The sequence below is a fragment of the Enhydra lutris genome, unplaced genomic scaffold (genome assembly GCF_002288905.1).
Source record: "Enhydra lutris kenyoni isolate GAN:26980312 unplaced genomic scaffold, ASM228890v2 scaffoldscaffold12, whole genome shotgun sequence".
NCBI classification, from domain to species: Eukaryota; Metazoa; Chordata; class Mammalia; order Carnivora; family Mustelidae; genus Enhydra; species Enhydra lutris.
This window is the reverse complement of record NW_019154096.1, coordinates 54,635,183-54,656,301: the sequence shown is the minus strand read 5'-3', so window position 1 is coordinate 54,656,301 and position 21,119 is coordinate 54,635,183. Positions and strand designations below refer to the sequence as shown.

General features: G+C 56.0%; 2 protein-coding genes across 3 annotated transcripts; both read right to left on the bottom strand.

Annotated features, from left to right (window-relative positions):
- Nucleotides 1–1,931: 1,931 nt before the first annotated feature.
- Nucleotides 1,932–15,181, bottom strand: LOC111145058 (tripartite motif containing 8). Of its 2 annotated transcripts, XM_022499672.1 has the most exons (6): nucleotides 13,826–15,181; nucleotides 4,680–4,775; nucleotides 4,104–4,337; nucleotides 3,265–3,296; nucleotides 3,015–3,130; nucleotides 1,932–2,661 (listed from the first exon to the last, which is right to left on the bottom strand). In XM_022499672.1, the coding sequence occupies exons 1-6, from the start codon at nucleotides 14,393–14,395 to the stop codon at nucleotides 2,054–2,056; spliced, it is 1,656 nt and encodes a 551-aa protein (XP_022355380.1). In that variant the 5' UTR covers nucleotides 14,396–15,181; the 3' UTR covers nucleotides 1,932–2,053. The 2 variants fall into 2 exon arrangements, with proteins under 2 accessions (XP_022355380.1, XP_022355381.1); XM_022499673.1 differs by lacking the exon at nucleotides 4,680–4,775.
- LOC111145029 (classical arabinogalactan protein 9-like) lies at nucleotides 14,618–19,127 on the bottom strand. The gene is made up of 6 exons (XM_022499647.1): nucleotides 19,044–19,127; nucleotides 17,047–17,119; nucleotides 16,667–16,787; nucleotides 16,423–16,608; nucleotides 14,884–15,069; nucleotides 14,618–14,666 (listed from the first exon to the last, which is right to left on the bottom strand). The coding sequence occupies exons 1-6, from the start codon at nucleotides 19,125–19,127 to the stop codon at nucleotides 14,618–14,620; spliced, it is 699 nt and encodes a 232-aa protein (XP_022355355.1).
- Between the last annotated feature and the right edge of the window lie 1,992 nt (nucleotides 19,128–21,119).

Here is a 21,119-nt window from a genome sequence, read left to right as displayed (position 1 = left end):
GGGGACTGACTAGGGCTTCATGAGACTCTGACCCCTGGCACAGGACAGGACTTACCCATGGCTCCCTGCCTTACTCTAGGCTTCCTGGGATAGGAGGCATTCAGGCCCTGACTCTACCCACACAAGGGAAAAGAGAACTAGATTCCAGCAAAGGTTGCTCCTCCTACTAGTACGAAAGAAGGGCACAGGCTGCCTTCTGACGTAAGATCCATGCAAAGTTTAGGCAACAACCAGAGATCCTTTTTAAAAGATCACTCCCTCTGCCCCCAACAGAGGTCTGCTCCAGCCCCTCCTTCTACCCAGGGGTCCCTGTGACAAGCAAGACCTTAGCCAATACTTCAAGGCAGCACTTCTTTTAACGAAGGAGTTAAAAATACAGGTCCCTTGGCCCTTGATGGCTCCCTAGGCATCAGCCCTTTTAACAAGCTCCCAAGACATGCTAGAGAGTTTGAGCAGCTCTGCCAAAAGGGATGAGGGCAGAATGTCTTCTTCACCTTGCTACCCTACCTCCATGCCTCTCAGAGCCAAATATTTTCCTGCCTGCTCTTGGCCCATATGCAGGGGCAAGGGCCCGGGCCCAAGTCACCACCAGAGGTGTGGAGCTGAGTGACTCCCCTAATGGGGGCCAAGGCCCACTTAGACTAAATTACAAAAAGAGGGTCTGTTCTGTTTATGCCCACAGCCCTGCACACTGCCTGGCACTTAGCATGTGCTCATTAAATATTTGTAGACTGAAGCAGGTAATTTTGCAAGACTCACAGAAAGGTATTTCTTGCTTTGTCTGTTCTAGCTAAGAACATGCTGGCAGAACCTCAAAGAGATGCCAGGACCTATGAAGCAGGGGGCTGGGCCTGGGAGGCCCTCGCTCAGCAAATATTTGTCAAATGAATCCAAGGCTGACAGGAGATGTAGTTAGTGCCTGACGAATTGATATTCACAGGCCTCGAACTGTCTAGATGGAGCACAGAACCAAGTCGAGGAAGTCAGGGGCTTCCATCCCTCGGTGCCCTTTCTTGAACCAACACCTGAAGACCCTAGGCCTGGGGGAGTGAGGGGTAAGAGGCGAGGCAGGGAGTGGGACTGCGCCATTACGTTTATTAGAAGGTTGGCTTTCGGTGTGTGCTCTAGACAGATTACAGAATAAATACCTGCGCCTTGAGAACAGGAAGTCCACGATTCATACAAAGTGCTCACTACAGGAAGTTGCTGTGTCAAAATCCAGGCAAGGACCCAACTCGGGGCAGCCGCTCCTCCCCCACTGACCTCAACAAGGGCTGTGCTATGGTTTTTTATTTTATTATTTCTTTTATTTCTCTTTATTATTATTAATATTATTATTATTTGCTTTTGCTGTGGTCACTATCATTGGCAAAGTTCCTTTTCCCCTTTCCTGGACATGGGGTTCCTGTCTTTAAGATTCCACTCTGAGGCTGAAGGTGCCAAAAGCTGCTTGAGAAGTGGCCTTTGAACTCCATCTGGGAGGATGTTGAGAAGAAGGAAGCAGGAGAAATCATTCTTGGTTTTTAAAAAAAAAAAAAAAAAAGCCCCACAATCTATAGGTCATTTCTTGCTCAGTCAGTGATCAAACTGCCCAAAAGAAAAATGAGAGAAGCAGGCCAGTGGGCACCACTGGTCCTTCCTCCCAGGGCTGGGTGAAGAGGGCTGGATCCCCCAAGGCTTCAGGGGAAGCTGAGGCTCCTTCCAGCCACAGGGGTAGGAAGGGAAAGGAGTGGGAGAAAAAAGGAGAGACAGAGAGAGAGCTCAATGCCTTGAAGTAGACGTTTTCCCAACTCCTGGGCCACCTGCAGCCCAGCCCAGGCCAGCTCTCACTGTCACCTCTGTGTCCAGGAGAGTCATTAAAAAAAAAAAAAAAAAAAAAAAAAATCAAAAACAAAGCCCCAAACAAAACAAAATCCAAAAGGAAAAGACTTGGGGGGAACGAAGGAGGAAGGGAGGGAAGACAGGAAGGTAGAAGGGCAGGTCTCTGGATGCGTAATTCCCAAGCCACTGGGGAGCTGGGAAGATTCCCCAGCACCCCACTGCCTGCGCTGCGTTAGCTCGTCACGTAGTGTTTGGTGGACGGCTGCCCATACACCCTGTAGAAATCCTGGTGGCCAGGCTGCTGGGAGGCGTCGAGCCAGTCTCTGACCGCCAGGCCAGGAAGGGACTGGGGGACGGAGGGTGTGGGCGGGAGCGGGTGTGAGTACTCCTGTGAGGGCACTGTCCAGGGAAAGTGGCCGGAGCGGGGGTAGGGCTGGTGGCCACCATGGTTGGCCACGGAAGAACAGTAACAGTTGTCCACAGAACAGACGAGAATCTTGCGGCCGCCATACTGGGGGAGCATGGGCTGCTGGGTGGCGGAGCCATTGGGATACTGTGATGGGGGGAACACAGGACTTGAATGCACTGGTTGGGCGCCGCCCGGCAGAGCCACCAAGTGCTGCGTGGAGCTGCAGGGCCCCAGGGGCTGCCCTGACTGCCCCTCGCCGCTGGCTGTGCCCGCTGCCCCATACTGGCTGCCCACGGGGCCTGACGACGTCTCTAGGAAACTGGCCTCAGGGAAGGCCGTTGAGTGCTTGCGCTTTTCCGCCCCAGAGCTGCTCACGCCACAAGGGTACAGGGGGACGCTCTGCAGGAAGGGCACCGGTGTGCTGAAGGGGCCTGCGGAGAGTTTGGGGCAAAAGTCGCCAAAGCTCCCATCCCAAGCAACCCAGGCCTCCTCTCCCCACTTTCTATCTATAGAAGCAAGCTCATCACATCATGCACTGTCTTGGTCAATGCTGCCTACCCCATTAGCAGGTGGAAACTGTTATTATGCCCATTTTACAGCTGAAGAAACTGAAGTTTAGGGAGGTAAGATGGCTTTTCCCAAGGTCCAAATAGCTAGAAGTGGCAAAGCCAGGATAGGAAGAAAAGTCTATCTGACTAGGCCATGCTGCCTCTCAGAGAGAAGGCTCTGGCATTCCTCCCTGCCCAAAGGGCTCTCTCTTTTCCATTGAGGATACCACCCTCACCTTCTAGCATCTTCCGCAGCTGCTTCTCCTTCTTGGCCACCTCATTCAGGAAGAGCTTGGAGTTCAGGTGGCCGATCTTAGGGGGAGAAAGGCTGCTGCCCGTGCAGGTCTGGGTCCTGGGGGCAGTGGACGGGGCATCTGCTGTGAGGAGGTATCACCGGTGAGCCTGCCCTACCTCCCCCCAGTGGGCCTGGCCCTCCCTGCCCTCCCCCAAACGTGCTCCCCTGGGGGCCAGTGGCCGTCTGCTCACCTGTCCATCAGGATTTTCACAGACTTGGTGTTCTAGGGGGAGAGAAAAGAGTTAGTCAGTGGGAAAGGCAACATGGGAGAGCCTCCCCATTCTTCCTCTCCCCAGGCAGGGCTGACCATCTGATTCCAGCCAAAGTGTGCTAAGGGGGGAGGGGAGTGTCTCCATTTCTAGAAGATACGAAGACCTGACATTTATTGAGTACTTACTATGTGATAAACATGCAAGTGATTTCCATACATCCATCATTTTATCTACACAACTCCCCTCGGAGGAAGACGTTAGAGGCACTCAGTTCTTTATCAGAAATTCTTGGGGCCAGATGTGTCTTGGAATTTGGAATTTGCTGGATTTTAGAAGGGGACTATGGTGCCTGTACTATATAGTACATATGATCCCTAGTAGGACACCATCGTCTAATACATCAACGTTCCTGAAGTCAAATGTTTGAATCCTTGTATTGAGCAAGATAAATAAAGACCATATATTGCCAACATGAGTTCAGGTCAATTTTTCCTGTAAAATGAGTTGTCAGAATTTTTTTTACTAGTGTTCAGAGGCTTTTAAAATTTGGAATTGTGGATAGAGGATAGTAGGTTGCTCTGTCTTATGAACCCCATTTTATTAGTGAGGAAACCCAGGCACAGGGCACATCTATGACCCACTCCCCAGCTCACGAAGCTAGAAAGAGCGGGGGTGGGAGGGCTTCGAAGCCACGCAGGCTCCGGCTCCAAAACCCTGTGAGCATACTGCTGCGAGACACTCGCCCGGGAGCCAAGGAAGGCCGACTCCAACTGAGGCATGAGCCCAGGGCCCAGCAGCTGGTCCCGGCCCCAGCCCACCTTCATGAAGCTGACGTCTTCTGTCTTGTCGAAGAGCAGCTGCAGGGAGCCCAGCAGCTTCTTGGCCTCCTGCATGCGCTCCCCGAGGTGCAGCGCCTGCGCTGCGTTCTCGCTGCAGAACTTGGCCTGGGCCTTGTCCAGGACCTCCACCGTCTGCCGCAGGTCCTCATCCAGCAGCTGGTGCAGCTTTTCATACTGTAGCCGCACCTCCTCCTTCAGCTGGCTCACCTTCTCCTGCAGGCACGGGGGTGCGAGCGGGTGGGCGGTGAGTCCTGGGGACCTCCAGCTGCTGCTCCCGCCGCTCTCACATCCTGGACGGCAGAGTCTGGGACGCCCCCACCCCGAGGCTGCCCAAGGCTCCCGAGAGCAGGGTCTGACCTGTTCGGTCCCTGCTGGTAGCACAGGGCTCTGGGCCAGCTACCCCTGGCCCCGGGAGGGGCTCATCCACCGAGTAACTGACCTAGGGGATCTGGCATGGAGTCAACCACACAATAGATCCTAGCCCAAATAAGGAACCAGCCCGAGGCCCTGCACCCAGGCCTCCCCACCCCATACCATGCGCTTGGGCTTAGCTACCTCCACCAGACGCTTGTCTGACTCAAGCTTGTAGAGCTGGTCCTCGATGTCCTGCTCTCGCTCCTCCAGACGGTCCTGCTGCTTCATCAGCATCTTCTGCAGGGACAGGTGGGGAAGGGGCGTCAGAGGGGGCTGCAGCTCTATCCCTTACCAAGGATGGGGGAGCACCACCCTTCCCTCTATAGAACAGACTCATCCTATAGAGTGACTCGGATGGCCTAGATTTCTGCCATCTAGCCCTTTCTGGCCCCCACGCAATCCCAGGGGCCTGGTGACAGCTGTCTGGCCAGCCTGTTCCCTGGAATAGCTTCCCACACATATCTAAACCATGAGCTTTCTGAGGGCAGGGTCAGGCCAGCCCCTGCTCTAAGTGCTTTTCCTGTATAGACTTATCTAATCATCCCAGTAATGCTATGAGTTAAGTACTATTATTATCCTCATTTCAGAGAAGAGGAAACCAGAGAGATTAAGCAATTCATCCAAAGTCACACAGCTAGTAAATGTTGGAGCTGGGATACAAACCCAGGGGATCTGGCGGTAGGGTCTGTTTTCATGCAAGGCAGGCCACCTCTCTCTGGGGAGCTCCATCTTAGAGACGAGAGCCCTAAGATGCAGAGGGACAAACAAGCTTCCAAAGTCATACAGGCCCTCTGGCCTGGTCCACAGATCTCACCCTATACTTGCCTTACTGCACTTGGGGGCGTCAAGGGCAGCTACCCCTTCCTTTGCTCTTGATGCTGAGAGCCAGGCCTCTAAGTCCTTGCTAGCTCTCTCAGACTGTCAGCCGACCCAGGTGGAAGGGAGACTCTGGATTTCCAAAGAACGCAAGGCCACTTTACTGGAAGGTGCTAGACCAAGTTGCTCTTCTTCTCAACCCTCCATCTCCTAACAGCCTAACCTGGCTGTTCCACCCAGCCTGTCCTCACCAGACATGCCTCTTCCAACACTGTCTCCTCCTGCTCAAGAACCCTCAATGATGCCCTCCTTCCAGCACTTTGGCCACAAAGGCTTTCTGACAACTTGACTCGCCCAGCCAGGTGGACTGCTCTCTTGTCCCCAAGGCTCCCTGCACATGGGAATTCCCTGCACACTGCTGACAAGGGGCCTCCTTCCTCCCTCTCCATCCTTCAAGGCCCAACTGAAGGCCCAATGACCTAGGAAACTTCCCATGGCCCATGCTCGATATCTGTGCTGTGGGCTGTCATGTTGTGCCTCCCCTCTGTCGCTGTGCTGTGCGGTTACGGCAGCTGCGAGTCACATGTGGCTATTTAAATTGAAGTGAATGGAAATAAATTCAGTCAAACATCAGTTCTCCAGTTGGGCTAGCCTCAGGTTCGAGTGCTCACTAGCTACCCGGAGCCAGGGGCTCGGGTACTGGACACTACAGGCACCAAACATGGCCACGATCACAGAAACACCTACACGACAACACTATTCCATAGTCAGCCTTGCACAGTGTGGTCCCAACTCTCTGGAAAGCTCCAGGCCTGCTGAAAATAAGGTTTTGCTGCTCTTTTTCCACCTCCCTTCCTGGCCAGGCCACACAGGGGCCACAGCTCCCTACCAATGCCGAGCAGGTTGACTGAACAAGGCCGTGGTTTTGCTACAATGTAAGGTTTGCAAAGCAGGCGGCACAGAACGGGGCTCGCAGTGTCCACCCTACAAGGAGTGGTTCTTTTTCTTCCTCTGTGTGGGCCTCAGAGACCCTCAAGTTCAGCCTATGACCCCCACTCTTCACCCAGGCCCAGCTGGTTTCCTAGAGACAAGCTGCCACCCGTCCCTTCCTGGTTCCTCCAACCCATTTTACATTTGGGGAAACCAAGTCCAGCAAGGGCGTTGGTGACCTTGCTGTGAGCTGGTATCTGCCCTGGAAACAAAAACCAGGACCCAGGGGGACAAGAGGAGGTGGTGGGGGAAGGCTCTCAGCTTCTAATCTGGAGAAGCTGGGGGTCCACCTGCCCTGCCCCCACTCCAACAACTTGACCACTGACCTAGGACAGGACCTCTAAGAACCAGCCCCAGGAGACTTTGCCCTGCCCCCAGAGCTTTGTCCTTCCAGCAGGTCCCCGCACAGGTCCAACATGCACAGGGGTCTGCTGTGAGCCTCAGAGTCAGAACCTGTGGGAAACACAGCTGGGCGGGGGGCAGAAAGAGGTAGTCATGCATCCCCCCTGGGAAACTGCCCACAGCTATAGGAGGAGGGCAGGCAGCGACCCTGCAGCACTGCCCAGAACAATCTGGGCCCTGGCCCCCCTCACGCGACTGCTGCACACGGCTACACACATACTTGCATCCAGCCCCTACACAGTGAAGGCTGGGCCCCCTGAGGGTCCCAGACAATGAGGGGAGGCCTGCCATAAAGGCAAGGTCACCAGGACTCCCCTTCAGGAACATGAGGGTCTATAAGACTAGCCCCAAATTGTTGCCTTCTGGCTGCCTTGCACCCACATTCAGAGAACAGGGCACCCCCCTCCAGACGTGTCTCAGATTCCTGGCCGCTCTTGTCTTTTCTGTGCTCAGGATATCCGCATGCCCAGTCTTACACTCACACACCGTGGTCTCCCTGCCTAACTACTTCCCACGACCAAACCCATCGGCATCCAATTAGGGACACACCTGGGGCTCAGCCCGATGAGGGGCAGGAAAGAGGCAGCCCCCGGTAGGTTCTCAGACCAATTTCTCCATGACGCCTGGAAGGCGGGCTGTACACTCCCACCCTCCAGAGCAGTGGGAAGCCCCTCTCCCACCCACCAGGAACCCCTTCAAGGAATTCTTAGCTGACTCCTCAGGGAAGAGCCAGAAGAGCCACCTCCCGTCCAGTCCTAGGGGCGGAGCTGAGCCTTGTCCCTCTTCTAGGCTTTTCTCAGAGCCTTTCCTGGCAGTGCTTCTACTCTGGGACCTTGCATGCCCAGCAAGGCAATGGCCACACTCTCTGGCAGGTAGCTGGGTTTTACTTCCCCTCCCCCAGTAAAGAGGCCATGGAGCTCCTGTCTCTGTTGCAGGGGTAGGTAGGGGCAGGGGCAGAAATGGGAAGGAAACTGGCCAAGGGTTGCCAGTCATCATGGAGGGCTGGGAGGGGGGCCCAGGGCCCCATGCTGGCCAGCTCACCCTTGCAGAACTGCCCTCCCTTGAGGCCCACTGATCTTAATCCTGCTAAAGACAAAACCTGTGGGGAGGCAGGGGGTTGCGGGGATCACTGTTACCTCAGGCACTGGGAAACTGGGAGACTAGGGGAAGGGACAGGAATATCTACTTGCTGCCTCTTCCGTAGCCCTCACCTCAATGACTGAATTGGGTTACGAGAAGCTGGAAGATGGGAGACGGGAAGCAAGACTGACCCCTGCCCCCTACTACCGGCAGTCTCTTTCAGTCCCAAGGTCCAGGAAATAGCTGAGGGCTGAGGCCCCACTTTCCACCTGGGGAAAACACACAGCTGAGAGATAGGACCAGATTTTCCAGCTTCATTCAGAGCATGGGCTCCCAACGCGGGGTGGTGGGGGGCACTTTACGAACTGCTCCCAGCCCACAGTGAGTCACCTGGACTGTGGCACACCTCAAGGGCTCAGGTACAGGAGCAGAGCAGAGCAGGGACCCGAGGGCTGGCGCAGCGGGGCTGGAGGGCCCAGGCCTCTGGCAGGAGGGAGGAGGAACAGTACCAGGCCCAGCTCTACTCAGCAGCACCCCCCCCCCACCCCCGCCCTGATGGAACCCGCTCACTCCTGGTCCTGGCCCTTAGGCCTTTTGTGGTCTGCTCCTGGGCCTGTGAGGGCAGAAGCATCAGAAAGCCTCGGGGGCACTCCGTTCCCATCCTCTCACACCTGGCAGGGAGGAGAAGCAGGCCCCAGAACATCCTGCCGCCCAGAGTTTCAGACTCTGCCTTGAGCTGCTCCCTCTGGTGCCCCTCCCGACTCAGAGAGGGGGCACTTCTAGCTCCTTCTGTTCCTGCCCCAGGAAAGCCTCACATCCCTCTGGAGTCTAACTGGTCAGGCCCAGCTGGTATTTCCGACGCCAAACTGGACTGGGCAGACGGGTGAGGCCAGGGGGCCTCTAGGCTGCATAAAAGTTAATAAATAATAATAATAAAACCCTCAAGTCAACCTTGAAGAGAAGCAAGGTCAGGAGGGAACAGGGCCCCAGGGGCTGGGCCAGAGGCAGGACCAAGGTTTTCAAACAGGGCCAGGGCTGGGACCAGCAGCCCCTGTGGTGGTGGTGGAGGCAGGGAGAGGCAGGGGGGGTAGAAGAGGGAGCTGGGCAGCTGCACACCTTTCTCTGCTCAGGCCCCTGTCCGGAGAGCACTCATGTCAGCTCCAACTCGGGCTGCAACCCTTGCTCAGGGCTACCCTATCCTAGCCTCCTTCCCAGGCTGCCACGCCTGCCCCCGCACCCCGACTCTCTCCCTGAAGCCCTCTTCCCAGGAGTACGCTGGCCTCCACTCTCCCTGGGCCAGAGTGCTCTCCCCTGGTTTCAGAGCAGCTGCTGCCTGCCCTAGACGCCCCTGTCCAGGCCTCAGCCCCTGCCTCGGGCTACCCGGTGGACAAACCCCCTGGGGTGGGGGGCAGAGGCAACCAGAGACACAGAGAGCCGAGGCTGCAGGGCAGGAGCTGGGTGAGGAGAGCAGCGGCAGTTGAGAGACAAGCCCCGGCAGACCCCAGAGAAGGTTTCCCAGCTGCAGAGTGGAATTAGCTTTTGCCATGCAGAGAGCAGCGCTCTGGGGCAGCAGAACAAAGAGGCGAGAGAGAAAGCCCCCCTTTGTCTGGGCTTGAATGCCAGGCCAGCCGGGAAGGAAGGCTTTCTCAGAGCCAGCGATGAGGCCAGCCAGGCCTGCCTGCTCTGTCCAGGGCAGGGGCCCAGGCCGGGCCCACCTTCCGCCTCTGCCCACCCACAAGGCCTTCAACACAGCCTGGCAGGACCTGCCCGGACCTCGGCCTCCAAGGCCCGCCTCGGGCAGCAAGCTCCCCCTTTGGTGAATTCCCTCTTTCCAGCCCCTCCAAAACACCCCCACCAGTTGAGAAAGTCACACAGGACTCAGAGCTGGAGCAGGCAGCCGCGTGCCAGCAGCACGGGGCGGATGGTCCTGCCGAGCCACTCAACTCCCAGCCCCAGGTACCCGGCAGGCGGGACACGCGGCCACCCGCCTCGCTCAGGGACGTGCGCCCACACGCCTTTCTGACCCCGCAGCGACACACAAGACCGCCATGCAGCCAAGTCAGTCACGCACACGGTACTTCCTCGGAGAGACACGTGGGAGATACAGCAAGTCAGTCACATGGTGAGAGACACAACCGGACACGCTGGTTACACACGCACGCGCGCACACACACCTGCACACAGAATGCCTGCACAGCCACCCCGGGGCTGCGGGAGGCAGAGCAATCCACAGGGCGTGCGGGACAGGCGCCGGGCTGTGTCAGCAGGACCCTGGCGTGGAGGTAGGGCCTGGGCCTCTGCCTGGGACCCAGGGCCCACCTTCCTTGCGGACTCAGGCTCGTCAAGGAAGGGGCACCCCACACACACCCCAGCTACCCCCAGACCCGGGAGGTCAGGAGTAGGGTCGGGGGAGGAGGGAGCAGCAGAGCCTGGTGCTGCTTCAGTTGGGCCGGGCTGGGGCAGCCCCTCGCTCCCACAGCCTACCCAGAGATAAACACGTGGGGCCAAGCCATCAGATCTGCTCCCGGGTCCCAGTGCAAGCCCTCCAGCCTGGGGGCCATGCGAGTGGCGTAACCTCACCGCTAGCAGCTACAAACCCCAAGTTGGCCTGAGCAGTGGGATCCCCAGGCCCTCCCCAGAGAGCATCTCCTCTCGACACTAAACCTACAAGAAGCAAGGAAAAGGGTTCTGGCAACATTTCCAGCTTTGATCTGGGGTCCTAGAAATGCCACAGAGGCACACTATGACCTGAACACACACATGCGCGCGCACACACACACACACACACACACACACACACACACCAGGACACCCTGAATAGCTCCTCAGACATGTACGTAGGCCTCATCTTGGGTTTTCTTTCCAGGTTGAAGATGGTTATGAGGTAGGGATGCTCCCAGCCTACCCCAGTTCCCTATTGCTCAGATGAACCCCTAAACCAGGGGGCTGGAAGAGGGTTTCACCACCTACCACTGCCAGGCTCAAACCTACCTGGATATCCCAATTATGGGAATTTAGCTTCTCAGGGCCTCAAAGGGGTCTAGGCCCATCCCAGAGGGGTCTTTGGGGCCCACCCAGTGTATACCAAGGCTTCAGGGCAATGGGGCCTACACTGGCTTCCCAAGGACAGAGTGGAGCAACAGAGTGGCAGGCCTGACTCCGGGTCCCCTGGTACCCTCCAGGCTGGAGAGAAGCCCGGCCTGCCTTCCCACTGGGCCCCTGCTCAGGACGACTGGCCCACGCTCCTATGGGTGCTTCTGAGTATGGGACGGGCCACCAGGGAGAGGTTGATCCATTTCCTATTTGTGGCCAATAGGGCATTTCAGCGGGCGCCCCACTGCTCCCTCCCGCCCGGGGAGGACAGAAGCGGAAGCACAAGAAGAGGGGCTGTACTTGAAGGCATGCGCCAGGTCTCCATACATCTGCTCCTACAACCCAGAGCATTCTGTTGCTCTCTCATCCTTGGTGTCAGCAGAGGCCCTCAGGCAAGGGAAAAAGAGGCCCAGGGAAAGGCCCCGCCCCCTGGCTGGAGGATGGACAAGGCACACCGGGTTCTTCCATTCAGGTTCCCCTCCAGCTCTTCCAGGCCCCTGAGGGTGAGGCCCCTCTTCCTCCCCATTCAATAAAAAAAGTCCAACTCACAGTGAGTGACCCTGGCCTATTGAAGGGTTTCCAACTCCAGTGCCCCGGGTCACTGGAGAGAATCTGGAGGGCTAGGGAGGGGGCGCCAGGAGGGGGATGAGACTCAGGCCGCTGGGCACAGATGCTGAGCGCACAGAACTGCACATCTGGCCCTGAAGCAACCCCACTATTTGTGAGCCTGCCCGCACCAGGAGCAAAAATGAACACATGAACACACACACACACACACACACACACACACACACACACACACACACGCAGGCACACACATGCACGCACACAGCTGCTGACAAAAGTTCAGCGCTTCCTTCCCATCCAGCTCCTTCCATGAGCCAGGATCAGGGACCTGCTGGTGGGAACCCCAGAGTACACTCTGCATGCAGGGGCAAACCACCTCCCCCTCCTCCCCAGCCCCCAACTGTACAGATGAGAGACAGGTGCATTTAAGGGCAAAGCAGTCTAAGACGCCTGCAAACACAGACACACATCTAAAGATACCCTCCTACTACCGAATCAGGCACAATTATGTTTTCTCCCCACCCAAATGAAAAGCACCCCTAGCACTCAGACACAGTAAAGAGCAAAAGCGTGGGTGCAGGCACACATTCACTTATCACCCTGGCTGCTGCCCCCTCCCCGGTTCCTTTCAGCTCTGACTTTCCCTTCCTGTCACTTTTTCTGCTGCCAATCCCAGGACAGAGAACTGGACAGCGCTCCTGCCTCTGCGCTCTCTCCTCCTCTCCTGGCCTTTCCATCTTTATTAATAGTAGCAGCTTCCCAATACTGAGAAAAGTCTGGGCTCTGCCTGCCCCGAGTTGGGGGTGGACACCAGGGGCTCATCAGCTTCCCCTGGGCTTCTGTTTCCCAACTCCCGGGGAGGGGAGAGAATGGCTCCTCTCTCCAACCCCTCCACTTCCTTTAAAAAGAAACCAGAGGTCCTGTCCTGGTACAAAAACCCAGAGCTAGCCCATCCGATGGAAACTAATTATACAGTAAATTTTATTTGTTATCCCTGCCCTCAGCCTGTGGCAGCCCTCCTGCCTTTTGTTAGTTGTATGTGTATGTTTTTTAATTGCTAAACAGTGACTCATTCTGACTGGTCCCCCCCCACAGGAAACAGCACCCGTCCACAACCGTCCCCTGCTCAGAGCTTCCTCATACCCAAGCTCCCCACTGGCCTCGACCAGCCTCGGGGGGGCCCCCACCCAGCAAACACTCCCGGTCCAACCAAAGCCCAACCTCACCCCCATGATATCACACCCAGGCTCCAAGCTGGGGCTTTGAGATGGCTCAGTCTCAGGCCAACCCCTTCCTTCTGGTATGACTCAACCCTGAAAGCCAGGGGACCAGGGAGGGACCTAGGAGGAGCCCCCCTCCACTTAAGGGGACGGAAGTATTGCCTCAGTCCAGCTCCAAAGCCAGGCCCAGAGGCCTGAGGGGGAAGGCGGTTTTGACATTGGCTGCCGCCGCCGGGTGTATACAATGGGAGGGGATGCGGTTCCGTAATCACCCAGCGGCAGCCCAGGGGAGCCAGCTGCCTGAAACCAGATTGCAAGGCAGCTCAACCTTAAACCCACAGGATTCTTTTTCCGTCTTCCACTTCCCCTCCCCAAATGTGGGAGGGCTGTGATAGAGGGCTGGGCTGGGAGAAAAGGGCTCAGGGTGGTGAAGACACATACTTCAAGGTTTGTTCATCGGACGCAGGCAACACACACAGGCTCACCGAAGGCAGTGATTCTCACACATGAAGAGCGGGCTACTGGGAATAATCAGAATGGCTGAGACACTGTTCAGTGGGGCCTCTGGCCAGTCCAGGCCTCCTCCAGATAGATACCAGAGTTCTGTTCTCCCTCCGGAAGCTCCCCTCCACCCCCCCCCCCCCAGTGTGTTTCCAATAGGGCTTGAAAGGAACATGGCTGCTTTTGTTTACTTCCTCATTGGTATGCCAGCATCATGGATCGTGTCAGCCACAGCCGGGGCTCCAGGACACTCATTACATAAACAGCAGCTGGAGAAGCAAGACCTGGGTCACTGCCTTGGTGACTTCCCATAGGGCCCACAGAAACAAGGCTGGAGAAGGGAGCTGCTCGCACAACAGAAGAGCAACACCCAAACTCTACCCCTCACCTCAATTCTAGAAATGACTCAAAAGATGGACCCTAGGAGTGCAGGTGCAGGAACGTATCAAGCAGCGGGGGAGGGGGGGGGCTTCTTCCCAGGACACCGCTCCTAAACTTTCAGGGTAGCAGAGTTTGGAAGGGGGCCTCTGGCCTGATGTTACCAGAGCTGGCCTGTCTGGAGGGGTGGTCCCCGGGCGGTAGGGAGCGCGCGCGTGTGTTTGCGTGCGGGGTACTTGCCCGGATCTCATTCCTCCGGATCTCCACGTCGCACACCGAGTGTCCCTGATGCGCACCGCTGTAGTAGCAGCAGTACTGGCACACGGCCACCTGCTCGGCCTCACAGTGGTAGAGGCGGTAGGCGTTGTGCTGGGGGCAGCTCCAAGCCCGCACGTCGTCCGCCTCCACCAGGAGGTGCCCGCGGGCGGTGGAGGGCTGCTGCAGGTGCGTCTGCACGTGGGACTGGCAGCAGGGCGCCTCGCAGCGCAGGCAGACCTTCTGCGCGGGCAGCGGGGGGCCGCGGCGGCAGAACACGCAGTGCAGCGCCGCGGGCGGCTTCTCCACGTGCAGGGCGTTGAACTTCTCCACGATGTTGGTGAGCTTCAGGTTCTTCTCCAGGCCCGGCTTCTGGTTGTAGGCCTGGTTGCACTCCGGGCAGCGCACCAGGCCGCTGTCCTTGGCCCACGCCTCGCCAATGCAGCCCCGGCAGAAGTTGTGCTTGCACGGCAATTGCACCGGCTCCACGAAGACATGCAAGCAGATGGGGCAGATGAGCTCCTCCTCGAAGCAGTTCTTCCAATTCTCCGCCATGGCGGCCGCGGGCAGGGGGCCCGGGCGGGCCTCCCCCACTGCCCAACTCTGCGGGTCCGTCCCGAGCAGCTGCAGGCCCACCGAGCCCCGAGCTCCGGACCCAGGCAGCCCCGACAGTCGCTCAGTCACCAGCGCCTTCCTCGCGCCTGCCCCCCAGAAGAGGGAGCTTCGGTCCTCCCGCCGCGCGCGCAGCCGGCTGCGTCTCCTCCTCCTCCCGAACGCCTAGCGGGAGGCGGCGGACTGCGCCAGGGCCGCGGCCGGGACACCAGCCCTGGAGGGGAGAGCCGGGGTCCAAATTCCATATAAGAGGCCGCCTCCGCCCCCGTCCGCGCTGCTAGGCCGGCGGCGGCCCGCGGCCTGCGCCCGGCTTCGCGGCTGACATTGGGGCGCGCCCCGCAGCGGACAGAGCCCGGGAGCCGCACACTTCCTCAGGCGGCAGCGGCGGCGGCGATGGGGCTCCCTCCCGGCTCGCCCGCGCAGCACCTCACTCGCCGCGTCCGGGGTCCGAGAAGCCGAGGAAGCGGGAGCGGCCGAGCCGAGGGCAGCTAGATCGGGAGCGGGCGGGCGACGCGAACTGGCGGTTCCCGGACCGCGGCGCAGGCGCCCCCCGGCTGCCCAGCCGGGTGCGGGTGCGGGTGCGGGCTGCGGGGCGCAGGCGGGCCGACTCCGGGGCGCTGCGTGCGCGCAGGGGCAGTCATTCAGATGAAATTCCAGTCCCCGGCCAGAGACACCAGCCCGCCTCTGCCTTCCTCCTCCCTTCACAAATAGAAACGGAAGGGGGAGGGAGAGAAGTGGAAAAAAAAAAAAAAAAAAAAAAGCCAACCAGAAAGGGAGGGAGAAGCCCCGGCGGTGCTCCGGCCTGACCCCCTCTTCGCGACTTCTGCGCTTCTCCGAAGCCGGGCGCCCGCCGCCCCCGCCGCAGAGAGACCCCGCTCTCGGTCTCCGCGCTGGGCGGGCGCCTCGGCTCTGCCGAAGGATTGATCAAACTAGAAAGGAATTTTTCTCAACTGCTAATGAACAGGAGGCTCAGCTCCCGGCCCTCCCCCCCCCCCCCCCCGCCCCGGCCCTCCCCCTTCGCCACCCCGGCCCCCCTCCCCCCCACTTTCTTTTCTTCTCGGCCTCTGCTCCGGCCTGGAAGGCTCGGGGCTGCGGTCGGAGCCAGCCTGCGGCGGTGGGGCCGGGCCAAGCCAGCCGGGCCAGGCTGCCTCCCTCAGAGCCCAGCCATCTTGGGCTCCTGGCTGCGGCCGCGGTGGCCGGGGGTCCGGGCGCGCTCGCTCGAGGGTCCTGCAGCGGGCTTTCTCTCTCTCTCTCTCTCTCTCGGTGGGATTTTTTTTTTTTTTTTTTTTTTAAGGGGAGGGCTGGCGGCCTCCCTTAAATTAGGAGAGAGAGAGGAGAAAATGCCAAGTCCCGATTTCTCTCCACCTCTGCTCCACCCACCCCGGTCCTTTCCAAAAAAAAAAAAAAAAAAAAAAAGATTAGAATTGGAAGAAGTCGGCAGAAAGGCGAGCTCCGGCGGCCCCCGGCTGCTGCCCAGGCGACGCGTCCGGGGCGGGCCCACGCCTGTCGCTCTGTCTGTGGGTCCGTTTGTCCGCCTGAAGCTTCACAACTGAGGGGAGGGCACTTCGGGCAGGGTCTCCGCAGCGGCAGTCGCCTCAGAGCTTTATCCTCAGATCAAAAAAAAAAAAAAAAAGGAAAAAAAAAACCCAACACTCTCATCAGGGCCACCTTCAGCCATCTTGCGCGTATTATTATTTCAGGAATAATCTGTTTAATAAAAATAGCTGCGTCTCTGGCCCCCTCCCCCGCATTCTGGGCTCCCCGCCCCCTTTTAATAATAATCTCGATGATAAAAATGATCTGCGCGCCGGGCAGTTCTTTTCCTGCTTCTGCTCGCTATGGCTCCGGCTGTTCCCCCGGGAAGGGAGCGCGGGGCGGGGGGGGCGCGGCTGGGGCTGGGGTGAGTCCCTGCTGCCCGTCAGTCGGCCCCCTTCGCCTCAGCAGCGAGGGAAGGGCGCCCTCGCCGCTACCTCGCCTTTGGAAGGAGGGCGGGCGGGGGAGGGGCCCCGGCTCGTGGGACCGGCTGGAGGGGCGCACAGGGGTCCCCGATCTTCCCGCCACAGTCTGGCCTCGGAGTCTGCAGCCCGGGGCGAGGGGATACAATGGGCTCCGAGCAGAGTGCGTCCGGCAGGGTGGAGATGCGGGCGGGCAGGGGTCTGCGGTGAGCCGGACTCCCGAGGTAAAGCGGAGACAGGCGGAGGGTGGTGTCCCTACATCAAGGCCAGTCCCGCTACACGGGAAGGGGGCGGGGAGACAGGGAGGAGGACGGGTGGAGAAAGCGGCAGCGCAACTGCGGCGCCTTTAATCAGCACCCGCTGGTTCGGCCCACCCGGCACTGGAGACCGGGACGGACAGGGAGGGGAGGGGGGATAAGGGCGGGGCGTATTGTCCGGAAGTGCTGTTACAGCTGCTGAAGCTCCCGGCTCCTCCCCTTTTTCCTGTCTGGAGTTGGGGCTGTTCCGGAGGCTGCTCCCGCTATTGGTCCCCAAGCTAGGGCTCCGCCTCTTTGGGGCGGGGCAGACGCAAGAGCCTCATGTGACTTGCACTTACATCGGTACATTAAACACTAGGGTGGGAGGAGAGTTCCGCGCTACTTAAAAGGGCGATGATGTCGCTGCGTAGTGGGACCACCTCTTCCTGGGCTTTTTCACCCGTAGCTCTTTTTACCTGGGAGGAAAGGGAGGGCTGTCTGATGTAAGTGAGCAGGGAACTGTAAAGGTTCACCGTGGCTATTTCCCCATGTCCTTAATACTTTCCCCCACATATCTGGCACTTAAAACTACCAAGCAAAATAGGCATTGTAATCCCTTTTCTATTAATAAGGGAATGAAGACTTAAAGAAGTGGAGTAGTCTGCTGGAGGTCGATGGGTCAGTTAACAAATATTTTAACAAAAGCCTGGAAGTGCCAGGCATTTTTCTGGGCCCTGGGAGTCCCTGGAGAACATATACCTAATAATAATGATAATAATGATTAATACTAATATAATCATATCATAAATATTGTTATTTTATAATATATATAAATATTAGTGTTACATATACAGGATAATTTCTGTGATAGAGAGTAAGGGGTTCACGCAGGGCTCCTCAGAAAAGTGACATCTGAGCCAAGACCTGAATATTCAGGAGTCATCAGGCCATTAACAACCCTGGGAAAGAGTGCTTCAGTCAGAAGAAGAAACAAATGGGAAAGCAACAGATTACGCATGCTCCAGGGCAGAAAGAGGCCCTCCAAGGGAGAAGACAAGTAGGGGACAGAACATGCAGGTTCTTCTAGGTCATGGTAAAGAGTTTAGACTTGAAGATGGTTATGAGAAGCCCTCAGATTTGGGATAAATTCTGGAAGTAGTGCCAACAGGACTAGATAAAGATTAGATATGGGGTGGAGAGGAATCAACACGTTAATAGGAATGGGATCAAGATGTGCTTATCACTGTATATAGTATGTGCTTTTGAACTTTTTTTTTTTTTAAGATTTTATTTATTTATTTGACAGAGAGAGATCACAAGTAGACGGAGAGGCAGGCAGAGAGAGAGAGAGGGAAGCAGGCTTCTTGCTGAGCAGAGAGCCCGATGTGGGACTCGATCCCAGGACCCTGAGATCATGACCTGAGCCGAAGGCAGCGGCTTAACCCACTGAGCCACCCAGGCGCCCCGAACTTTCAAAATGTTACCAGGTATATAAAGTTTTTTATCCCTCCAAAATGTTTTTAAGTGATTCTTAGAGGAGTTGGCCCTCAGCAAGTCTGCATGGTGGTAGCACACACCAAGAAGGAGAGAATTGAAGAGAATGAGCTTGGGTGGGGAGATTTTTCAGTAGCTCTAAGTTAAATTTGAGTTGGCTCCGATATCCCACTGGCGATGTTGCAAAGACAATCGTATATACAAAGTTGGGGGAAGGTTTGTACTGCGATTATAGATTTTGGAGTCATCAGCAATTACATTCTGAATGGTAGAACTGAGATTCAAATCCAATTCAGAGTAACCAGTGGGTCCCTGATCCTTCCATAAAACCAGAGGGCCTCACTGCTCTAGGAATTCTGTCTCCTTATTCTTGACTGGGGGGCTAATGTGGCCCTTCAATGACAGAGCCCATGTGTCTTCAGCCCTTTGCATTCCCCCCACCCCGCATGGGAGATCTTTTGTTGAATGAATGAATAAATGAATGCCTGCATGTCTGAATTAACAAACAAGGAGAAACAATAAAGTCTAGTTTGGAGTTGTTGGAGGGTCCTTCTCTGGCTTCCTCACCAGTGCCCTCCAGGATAATCTAAAGGATTCCTCACATTCCCCACCTTTCTAGACCATCCCCCTTAACTTATAAGATATCATACTCTTCTGGCTTTTTTCTTATCTTTCTAACCACAAACTTCTCCAATTTCCATCTCATAAATGTTGACAGTCCTGAGAGCCCTGCCCTCCATCCTATTCTCTTACTAATCTATACCTGCTCCCTGAAGCCTCTCACTCCTAAAGCTTTACTACTGTCTGTAACCTGGTGGCTCCCCACTCACCATCTCAAGTCGGAAAGTTCACCTTCCTGGCTGCAGGTCAGTGTAGCCAACCCTGACATCCCTCTGGATGTCTCACAGGCACGTTGAATTCAATGTATTGGAAACTAAACTCATCATCCTCTTCATATTCCAGCCCATTTTCCTCCACTGTGTCCCCCATCTCAGTCAGTGGGACATGTCAGCAGCTTAGTGACCAAGCCAAGGATCAGGGAAGCGACCTTAGTATCTCCCTTTCACCTCCCTTAGCCATCCAATCAGGCGTTATAGATGCTTTTCTCTCTCTCTCTCTTTTTAAGATTTTATTTATTTATTTGTCAGAGAGAGAGAGAGAGCACACAAGCAGGCAGAGTGGCAGATAGAGGCAGAGAGAGAAGTAGGCTCTCCGCTGAGCAAGGAGCCCGATGTAGGACTGGATCCCAGGATCCTAGGATCATGACCTGAGCCAAAGGCAGCGGCTTAACCAACTGAGCCACCCAGGCATCCCTCTCTCTCTTTTTAATTAAGGATTTATTTATTTATGAGAGAGAGAGAGAGAACATGCCTGCAAGCGCAAGCCAGGGGAGAGGCAGAGGGAGAGAATTTTATAGCAGACTCCCCACTCATCACCGAAATTCAGTTCCATCTCAGGACCCCAAGATCATGACCTGAGCTGAAACCAAGAATCGGACCTTCAACCAATTGAGCCACCCAGGCGCCCCTATAGATCCTTCTCTTAAATATCTCTCAGGTCGGAGGCGCCTGGGTCCTCAGTGGGTTGAAGCCTCTGCCTTGGGCTCGGGTCATGATCTTGGGGTCCTGGGATCGAGCCCCGTGTCAGGCTCCCTGCTCAGCGGGGAGCCTGCCTCCCCCTCTCTCTCTGCCTGCCTCTCTGCCTACTTGTGATCTCTGTCAAGTAAATAAATAAAATCTTAAAAAAAAAAAAAAGATTCTGGAAAAAAAAAGTATCTCTCAGGTCACCTCAGGTCACCCATTTGTATACTAATTGCTTGCTTAACCTCATCACCTGGAGGTACAATGAATATCAAAGTCCGCATGTCCAAAACTATGGTAATTTCTGTACACACTCCTGCCCCTATTCCTTTGAAGTTGTCCACTTCTCGGTGAACATCCCATAGCCAACCCTTTAGCAAATCTTGCCACTTCTTCACATCTCCATTACTTCACCATAATCTCTAGCCTGGATTATTTCCGTAGATTCGAAGCAGTTTCTCTGCTTCTGTCCTTACCGCCCAGGTCAATTCTCAACACAGTAGCCAGAGAAATCTTTTTAAAATGTGTAGACTGTGGGGCGCCTGGGTGGCTCAGTTGGGCAAGTATCAGACTCTTGATTTCGGCTCAGGTCATGGTCTCAGGGTCATGGGATCAAGCCCCCCTGTGGGGCTCCCTGCTCAGCAGAGAATCTGCTTGAGATTCTCTCCCTCTACCCCTCCCCCTGTTCACTCTCTTTCTAAAATAAATAAACCTTAAAAAAATATATATGTCAGACTATGTCACTTTTCTGCTCAAAAATCTCCTGATGGCTTCCCACTTCAGAATAAAAGTCCAAGTTTCATTACTGCCTGCCAGGTCCTACACTAGCTGCTCTCTGTGTAAGCAATCTCCTGTTACTCCCCTTCTCTCATTCTGCTCAGGCCACACCGGCTTCCTCTTTTGTTCCTCAGATATACCTAGTGTGTTTCCCCTAACCCCAGGGTCTCTGCAGCGTTCTTTGCCTGGACCATTCTTCCTCCAGATGTCCCTATTGCACACTTCTTCCTGTCACTGAGTTCCTTTGCTCAAATGTCACCTATGCAGCTAGGCCTTCCCTGACGTCCGTATTTACAAACACACCCCACCCCAGCCCTATCTCTCCTCTTCTGCTTTATTTTTTCTCCATAGCACATACATCCATGTACTACATATTCTATTCTAAACAAATACTATCTATCTCCCATCACTAAAATATAAGATCTGTGAAAGGAATAATTTTTTTTTTTAAATAACGTATCTCCAGAGCCTAGAACAGGACCTATCACATAGTAGGTGTTCAATAAATATTTGTTGAATCAATGAATGAGTTCCATTCTCTCCATCCCTACTGCTTCTACCTTAATCCAGGCCTGCCTGGTCCTTGCCTCCCATCTTGCTCTCTCTCAGAATGTTCTTCATCCAA